This window comes from Vigna umbellata, chromosome 8 (assembly GCF_029865625.1).
Source record: "Vigna umbellata cultivar VRB3 chromosome 8, Vumbellata_1.0, whole genome shotgun sequence".
Classification (NCBI taxonomy): domain Eukaryota; kingdom Viridiplantae; phylum Streptophyta; class Magnoliopsida; order Fabales; family Fabaceae; genus Vigna; species Vigna umbellata.
The window spans coordinates 45,874,448-45,883,513 of record NC_142172.1 but is presented as its reverse complement, the minus strand read 5'-3'; the positions used below and the strand labels follow the sequence as shown (position 1 = coordinate 45,883,513).

General features: G+C 33.5%; 1 protein-coding gene across 4 annotated transcripts; it reads left to right on the top strand.

Annotated features, from left to right (window-relative positions):
• Nucleotides 1-2,779: 2,779 nt before the first annotated feature.
• LOC148194820 (CDP-diacylglycerol--serine O-phosphatidyltransferase 1-like) lies at nt 2,780-8,583 on the top strand. 4 transcript variants are annotated; one of them, XM_088097410.1, is made up of 14 exons: nt 2,806-2,912; nt 3,354-3,387; nt 4,330-4,519; nt 4,649-4,714; nt 4,816-4,875; nt 5,630-5,720; nt 5,978-6,032; nt 6,193-6,272; nt 6,384-6,500; nt 6,644-6,728; nt 7,182-7,273; nt 7,517-7,770; nt 7,883-7,971; nt 8,082-8,583. In XM_088097410.1, the coding sequence occupies exons 3-14, from the start codon at nt 4,362-4,364 to the stop codon at nt 8,210-8,212; spliced, it is 1,278 nt and encodes a 425-aa protein (XP_087953536.1). In that variant the 5' UTR covers nt 2,806-2,912; nt 3,354-3,387; nt 4,330-4,361; the 3' UTR covers nt 8,213-8,583. The 4 variants fall into 4 exon arrangements, with proteins under 4 accessions (XP_087953534.1, XP_087953536.1, XP_087953537.1 ...); XM_088097411.1 differs by lacking the exon at nt 2,806-2,912 and adding an exon at nt 2,977-3,140; XM_088097408.1 differs by lacking the exon at nt 3,354-3,387 and having other exon boundaries at nt 2,780-2,912.
• Nucleotides 8,584-9,066: the final 483 nt, after the last annotated feature.

The following is a 9,066-nucleotide window of genomic DNA, read 5'->3' as shown; positions in this document are numbered from 1 at the left end:
AGTACTTAATACATATAATTTGTAGCGTCGATTTTTTTTCACATCATACATATAATATAGAGGATTTTCCAAAGTTAATATTAGTTTAAAATATTACTCATTTATGAGAATCTTTGTTTTAGTTTTGAATGATATTTTTTTAAGTGTATTAACCCCTAAGCTTTTTCATCCTTTTACAAAGAAAGGAAGGTTAAACAAAGTATTAAAAGATTTTGGATTGAAAAAGAAAAGTTATACGATAAAAATATGCAGATAATAATTATCTTCTCATGTACCAAGTACAATAATAACATATTCCAAACACGACAAGAAAAAGGATAAATTAAATATTAATTTTTATAAATAATCCATTATACTTTAATATGTTTCAACCCATATATCAACATCAATTAAATCAAATTAATATCGTTTCTATGTCCATAGATTTACAACGCGTCTAAAGACGTCATATTATATACTAAAACATGAACAAATCTAACTTTGATCCAAAAATAAATAAAAAAATACAATGTCAATGATCAAGGTAAATTTATTGCAACCTTATCTTCAAATGCCCTAATAAGCAAGAACTTTCATTTAGCGTCTCATAATTTAATGTATTAATTTAAACCATCAGTGACACAGTGAGATTTTTATTAAATATAAAAGTTTATAATCAATATATACAATCACAAATTATTTTACTACATATAAAACATCAAACAAAAAATATATCATAAATCCATGACATTTATAATCCCTCAAATCGATAAAACATAACATCATTTTATTATTACGTTTAAAATTTGAACTAGCAATATCTTGAACATCGAAAAATATATAACTCTCAAGTGTTAGATTGGAGAACACGAAAGTATGTTATTGAGCCTCCACATCAAAATAAAAAAGCTCATTAAAAAATATTGCAACTGCATTGCTTGAACGATAAACTATTATTCGAACAAACAATTTCAAGAAAAGAGTGAATATTTTTTTAACTACAGTAACTAATATTGATCTTAAATATTAGCGAAAAAGAGTCGAGACATTTTAACACATTTTTTTTGTAAAGTAAAATTTATTGAATTGAAATGATCTTAAACTCATCAATTAACGCACAACAAAAATTATTTTTGAGAATTAGGATGAGAAGAGTGAAAAGGACAAGAGAAGAAAAAAAGTTAGATAAAGAAAATCATTATTTAAAAAGAATAAAAATAGAAAAAAGAATTACGAACGGACTTGACTCGTAGATATAGATATTACATAGAAACTAAACATTAATAATAATAAAAATAAAAATATTTGTTAATTGATTAATAAGTAAAGAGTAACTATTATTGTTGTATGTGTACAGGAAGATGTGTAATGAAAATAGAAGTGTGGCAGTCCCCCCAAATAATAGCATTACTTTTTGACGGTGTTATTTGGCTGTTAACAGTAAGAGTATAATAAATAACAGTGATAAGTTGAAAAACGAAAAAGCGATTGAGACGAACCTGAGAAGCAGTTGAAGGAAAGGGAAAGAGGAAAGAGGAAAGAGGAAAGAGGAAAAAGAAAAATGTAAAACGAAGAAAGATTTACGCAAGATGACAGAAAGTGTTTAAGGTGTGTACGATTAGTTGCCAGATTGTGATAGATGTCATTATTTTGTATCTTATTAAAGACGAGTCCAGTCACTAAATTGTTGCATGCTTTTTCCACTAAAAAACAATTTCTTTTCCAATCTATACCTCACTCGAGATATAATTTGCTGCCTACATTTTCGTAAAAACATCAATACAATTAAACACCATGTTTCTTTCTTGTATTTTTGTGTTTTATAGCTACTCTTCATTCATCCCATCAACATTAAGAAGGGAATCTCTACAACACACTTGAAAATGAAATTATGTTGCTCACCAAAACGTCACCACAACATAAATAAAATAACAAAATAAATGCACAATTTCTCTCTTAATTCTTTACCCCTTCGTTGCCTCTTCTACTACAACAAATACCAACTACTATTTCTCCTCACTCCAATTTCACCACCCTTAAGAGACATCTCCTTTGTAATGTTTTTTTAAATTATTCATTTCACAATTATATATTAATTATGTACTTATCCATGACCTCGAATCGACCACGTAAATTAATTGCTATATAATTTAGAGAAAAATAAGTAATTATTTTGAATTTCATTAATGACAGATAGAGCCTCTTTAATAGAATAAGTAAATCCGCATACAATGGTCCTTGTACTTTCTCACAGAAAGGTGTTTCATGTTATGATTTGTTAGTTTGTTATTAATTATAGAGATGACCGAAGCTTGAATTTATTTTATTATGTGTTTATAAAGCATGGAATAAATTAAATTAGAAAAATAAAAAAAGAGGACAAAAATAAGAAAAGGGAAATAAGGAGAAAGGAGAGGGGCAAAGTTGTGAGAGAAAAAAATAAAAGAACTTTTGGTCCATGATTCATGATCATCGTCATCGTGCGTATCTAAAACATCTTCAAATCTATCTTTGACCGTCGTACTCTCTCTCTCTCTCTCTCTCTCTCTCTCTAATTTTCTCTCATCATCAGCCTTCGCCTTTTCGCCGCTGTTGCAGACTCTGCTCAAAACGCATACACAACACAGCCACCACACAGAAACACGAACACACTTTCACTTCTTCACCCACCACACCCGAAAGAGAGAAAATAATACGATATCTCCATTTTGCCCCTCTTCCCCAAACACATCTCTATAAATATTATAATTTCTCCATTCATTACCATAGCAGCGGAAAGAGAAACAACAACTCTCACACTTATCTTCTTCTTCCTCTCATTCCATTCATCATTCATTACTCTGATCCCACGGCTGCGATCTTCTCGTTTCTCCAATCGTACGGCCAGGGGTCCTTTGTCTGCCCAACTCACCTTCTCAGCTTTCTCTCTCTACGTAAGTCTCTCTCTCTCTCTCTCTGTATGCAACAACACAATAAAGCCTTTATTATAACCTGCTTTTTCGCTCTCTGTATGCATAACCTCTTTTTCGTTACGAATCATATCATATCCGCATAATATCTATCATCACTCGCACGCACACACGCACACACTCACACGCGCACTCCGCTATGCATTCTTTCTCGATTGTGCTTCGAATCTACTACCTCTCCTGACATTCACTGTACCGTTTTTCCTTCTTTTTTCTTTTTATTCCTCCTTTTCCGTTTTCGCTCCCTTCAATTTTTCGATTTTTTTTTAAAAGTTGTTTTTTTTTTCGGCCCACCCCACTTCGCCCTTGTTCAACTGGATTCCGGGTTCGATTGCTTTCGCTGTTACATGCATCGATACTTGTTGAATTACGCGTTGTCGTTATGGGTTTTGCTTCTTCTGCCAGATTTAGATCCATCGTGGTGATGTAACCGCCTTTGGTAATTTGCCTGTATTTAGAAATTGAATGTTTTTCTAAGGTTTATGACGCAATGCGTTTGAAATTAATGAGTGTTTTATATATTTTTTATGATAAAAATAATATGCTTTGGGCTGCAACGGTTTGTGCAGTTCGCTATTGATGGGGATCCGTTAATTACTCAGTTTGATTCTTTGCGATGCGTGTGCATGTGGTGTCATATATGTGTTAAGATGCTGATGGGCAGTACTGTGGTCAAGATATTAGCGAGTTTTGTTATATACTGTAGAATTTGTGATGGACTGTTGGGCTGTCAATCAATGATTTTTCTCAGACATAAAAAAAGCACATTGAATTCTGTACCAGATACTACTTTGGGTTTCAAATTTGGGGCTTGTTGTAAATTCAGTGGATTTGCGTGAGTGTGTTTAGTTTAGCCTCTAATTTTGAACCCTAAGATGGTTTTGTCATACGTAAGTTACTTTTGTTTTACTTGTTGGTTATGTATTTAGTACTCGAAGGATAACTGATATTAACCTGCGGTTCGTTGCAGTACAGAAATTCTAGTTTTTTTAAGAGACTTCAGGTTGCATGTTTTCATATAACTGTCTTATTTGATCCTGAATCAGTTAGTGATTCGTATGCATGTGTGCAATTTTTAATGAGATACAATGACATACGGGGACTCTTTTTATCTCTAGTTATTTTGCTTAACATGTATATGTATGTATGTATCATAACACTGAAATGCAATTACTCACGGATATTTAGCACTAATCTAGTTAATACTCCGTGTGTTTTTCAGTTGTGAATAATGAAATATTTGGTGTGCTTTTATATATGATGCTGTCTTTTGTTGCTTCCATCTTCTGGATTTTTAACGAATTTACCGGATGTCATAGAAAACGGGGGCTATTTGTCATGGCATCTGTAAATGATCTTATTTCTTTGATTCTGATTGTAGGTAGAGAGTATAGCTTCTTTGGAACACTGAATATGGAGTCCAATGGTCATGCAAGAGTAAGGAGAAATGATATTATTAAAGAAAATGGTAATTCTCATTTGTCAAATGTAGATGAACATGATCCATGGACAGCATGGGCATACAAGCCTCGAACCATCACATTGTTACTTATTGGTGCTTGCTTTCTCATGTGAGTGTCTAGCTGGATGAATTAATGTTAACGAGTGGTGTATTTTTATCTACTAGGAAATTTTGTTCATCAATAAAATCAAATTTCTTCCCCCCACTTATTTTTTTGTGTCACTGTTGTATATGTCAGTTGGGCAAGTGGAGCACTTGATCCTGAAAGAGATGCATCTGGTGATCTTGTCACTTCTGTTAAAAGGTTTGGTAATTTTAGTTTAATTACTTCTCATTTCACTGTGCTTATATAATTTTTGCTGAGAATAACATATGCTAAATGCCCGCACAACTGTTTTTCTGCAGGGGTGTATGGGCAATGATTGCTGTTTTTCTTGCTTATTGCCTGCTGCAAGCTCCTTCTACGTGAGTAATAAGAATGAATTTATTTTGTTTAGTTTGGTATTTTCCATTTACATGTTGTTTTGGGACGTGTATATTAGTCTTCTTGCCTTTTTCCTTTTATTATATTAAATTTAATTGTGAGTTTAGATTTAGATCCCAAACGTGTCAGAAGACATTCCTTATTTTCGGTGACTTCCTACATGATTGGATTATTTTCTTGCCTGTATCTGGAAGGATACTGAGTATCTAAACTTTTAGTCTCAGGTTTGGGAGGTGGTGTTTGAAGAATTTAATTCCAGGTTCATCGGTTAATTTATTTCACATTTAAAGTCAAGAGAATAAGGCAACAGCTTCATACTCACAGATCACTGTTTTAGAACATTATTAATGGACTAAGTTATTTGAGATAATCAAGATATCATTCAAGATTGGATGGTTGCCGCTACTCTACTTGCTTGGTAGAAAAGTTTGTGGAAGATGCTTCTTTTCAAAATTGGGTTAGAGAGTGTGTGGATGGGATATGGAAACTGTATGAAGATAACTGGGAATCCAAAGTGTTTATTTTTGTTTGGTGGACGTTCTTTCTATACAAAGTTTTAATATAGTTCCGCTTAAAATGGTTTTGCTATGTTATCAATATAACATGGACGATAATATAAACAAGAGTTTTGTCACTGCCTACCGATATTGTATGACGGTGGAAGTTTTGTTCAGCTGAAGTTGTAAACTTTCTGGCGACTATTACCTTAATAGATATTTCCCCACTTTCTTTCAGGGTTCTTATTCGGCCACATCCTGCAATTTGGCGCTTGGTTCATGGGATGGCCGTTGTTTATCTTGTTGCCCTCACATTTTTACTTTTTCAGGTTGGTTTTCATATCTCCAATTTGACAATTCTTGTTTAAAGTTTAAGCAATTTTGTCAAGCTTAGATTTACGGCTTTCAAAAAAAAAAAAAACTTTACTCTAGATTCTGGCTTACTTTTTATTTATTTGCATCTGTTAGCTTCCTCTAATTTCATTTGTGCCTTGTGTGGCATAGTAATATTTGTCATTTGTTGCCCTGTTTCCATCAAGTGAATGAAAGTGGACTAACTTGTATCCTCAACTTTTTTTCCCTACAGAAGCGTGATGATGCTCGACAGTTTATGAAATTTCTTCATCCTGATCTTGGTGTTGGTAAGTCAATCCGATTCTTTTTTTTTCTTAGCTATGAACTGGTTGAAATTAATTCGATATCTATTTGTATTTGGGATTTTAAAACATTTTTGGGTTAGTCATGGATCAGCCTGTTTGCTTCAGTTTAAAAGTTTTTAATTACTGTATGTGATATTGGCAGAACTTCCAGAAAGGTCTTATGGTGCCGACTGCCGTATATATCTGCCTGAAAACCCTGCAAGCAGGTTTAAGAATGTTTATGTATGATTTCTTTCACAACCTTTGATTTTGTATATCCTCTAAAGTTACTTTATACCTTTCTTTATCATATTTGGACCTAACACGGGTCTTATATTATGTTTCACTTTCCAGGAGACACTTTTTGATGAGTTTGTTCTAGCTCATGTTATTGGGTGGTGGGGGAAGGCAATATTGATTCGTAATCAGCCCCTTCTTTGGGTGTTATCAATTGGTTTTGAGTTGGTGGAGGTAAGCCCAGATACTTATACACGATTAATACACTCTTTTTTTATATTTTGAGGTAGGTCTTCATAAAGCTTTGACTTTTTTGTTGCGTTGGTATAACTATACTTTCGGATTGCTTACAAAGTATTCGATGCTGGCCTTTTCAGTTTACTTTTCGTCATATGTTACCAAATTTCAACGAGTGCTGGTGGGACAGTATTATTCTTGACATCTTGATCTGCAATTGGTTCGGTGAGAGTTTTGGACCCATTTTTGTTTTGTTTTAGGCAAGTTACAAAGATTACATGTGGTTTATTAGTCGAAGAATAAGCTTATTTATTGTACCACCATAATTACAGATTGCATCTATAGACATTCATTTAATCTGAAATAGTTTGTCAACAAAATAAAAATAAATATTTTAGATCTTCATTCTACAATGAAGCTTCGAGGAATTAACTGTATTGACATTTTTTTAAGTCTGTCCTGGAATCTATTCAATGCCTATATACTCACTACAATTTTACTACAAGTTTAGTTGTTTTATTTCTAAACAATTTGTTCATCCCAAAAAAATTCAGTACATCATTTGAATTTTGGTGATTCTTTAAGTATCGTAATTCATGATTCTGGTGGTGTTGAGTAAACTATTGCATCGAATTGTTTCGGCCGATTGTAACATCTGTCGGATTAATTAATCTGCAGGAATTTGGGCAGGAATGCATACTGTTAGATACTTTGATGGGAAAACCTACAAATGGGTCGGTCTAAGCCAGCAGCCTAATATAATAGGAAAAGTATGTTTGTCTGTCATCAGTTATTCCATATTATGCTTGAGTCTTTGATTCCTATTGAAATTGAAGTTACAAACTTGAAATGTCTTTTTCTTTGCCTACTGGAGCAATAGCCAATTGCCTGTGCTCTGACAGATGTTTTTACTAAAATTGTCTTTCTTTAATCTTGTAATAATAATCCGGTACAGTCTCTTCATCTCACCATCTGAGACTTGATTGGTATATCTTACTTGATATTGGCATTAGGTGAAACGAACATTGGGTCAATTCACACCAGCTCAGTGGGACAAAGACGAGTGGCATCCACTGCTTGGTCCTTGGCGTTTCATTCAAGTGCTTAGTCTTTGCATTGTATTTTTGACAGTAGAGCTCAACACATTCTTTTTGAAATTTTGTCTCTGGATACCTCCTCGAAATTCAGTTGTTATATATAGGTTGATTTTGTGGTGGTTACTTGCAATTCCAACAATTCGTGAGTACAATTCATACCTTCAAGACAGGTGCATTCCCATGTTTTCTATTTACATATTGTCTATTGAGTGTTGATGAATGCCATGGCCACATCCGAACAAGCTCTTGACATTTTATGTCCATATACTGTGATTTTTACAGAAAGCCAGTGAAGAAGGTTGGAGCATATTGTTGGCTCTCTCTTGCCATTTGCATTGTAGAACTTCTGATTTGCATTAAGTTTGGACACGGTACGCTGGTCTCTTATATATAAATCCTTGGGCTGTGCGTCATATTTAGAGGTTAGTATCGATTATTATTTAATTCACTGATTACCTTCATGGTGGTTGTTTTTCGACAGGCTTGTATCCTAAACCAATGCCCATATGGCTGGTAATATTCTGGTCGAGTGTTGGAGTGGCCATTGTTACATTTTTGCTTTTGTGGTCTTGGCAAATCCATCGCAGTCTAGGGAACAAGAAGAGGCGATAATTTTACAACTACTGCAGTTGCAGCAGTCGCAATGCATTATTCTTTGATTGATTCCTTCCTCATTTTTATGGATACCAATCCATAGCCATACACACATGGTGTAAATACTATCATCAACCTCATAATTAAATTGTAAATGAATATTAATTCTCCTAGCTTAGTGTAGTGGATCACAGTTTCTTTGGGCGGCAAATATTAGTTCCAGCAGCTGGTAGAGAGGTGTACTTGTTATTTATGAGGCTTGCTTTTTGAATAGGTTTCCACCATTGGTAAATTGGCCAATTTCTTCCCTTCCATCGGAATTAGTCATGCTGAAGCGTGTGTATCCAGTCATTTTAATGAAATTTTGAGTGAAGAATGTTTTTGCTTCACCAATTGTGTTTGAATGTTAGCATAATGTTGGAGATTTACAACACCATTATGTTTAGGAATGTTATTATGCTAACATCTGCAGCATCTGTAATATTTTCAGATTTAATATTTTATTGTATGATATAAAAATGACTACACTACAAAACTGAACATTTGCTTACTAATATTTCACTTAATCCTTATTCTTTTTTGTATGCATGTATGTAACTTAAAACTATTTTCTCAGAAAATAGACACGATAAAATCGTCTTACTTTAATCGTGCAGAGATTAAAATGAATCACGGGTATAAAGAATTGCTTGAATGGTTACGTAATATTGCATGCACCGAAGCATGTTGGTGTTCAAGTAATAATGCGTAGTAGTTAAGAATTTCATTGGAGGAGGTTATTAAAAAATAAGAGGAAAAAAATGTTGTAAGGGTGCTTTTGACATGTTTATGTGGGGTTATCCTCCATTGTTTCATATTTACTGATGAAGTCG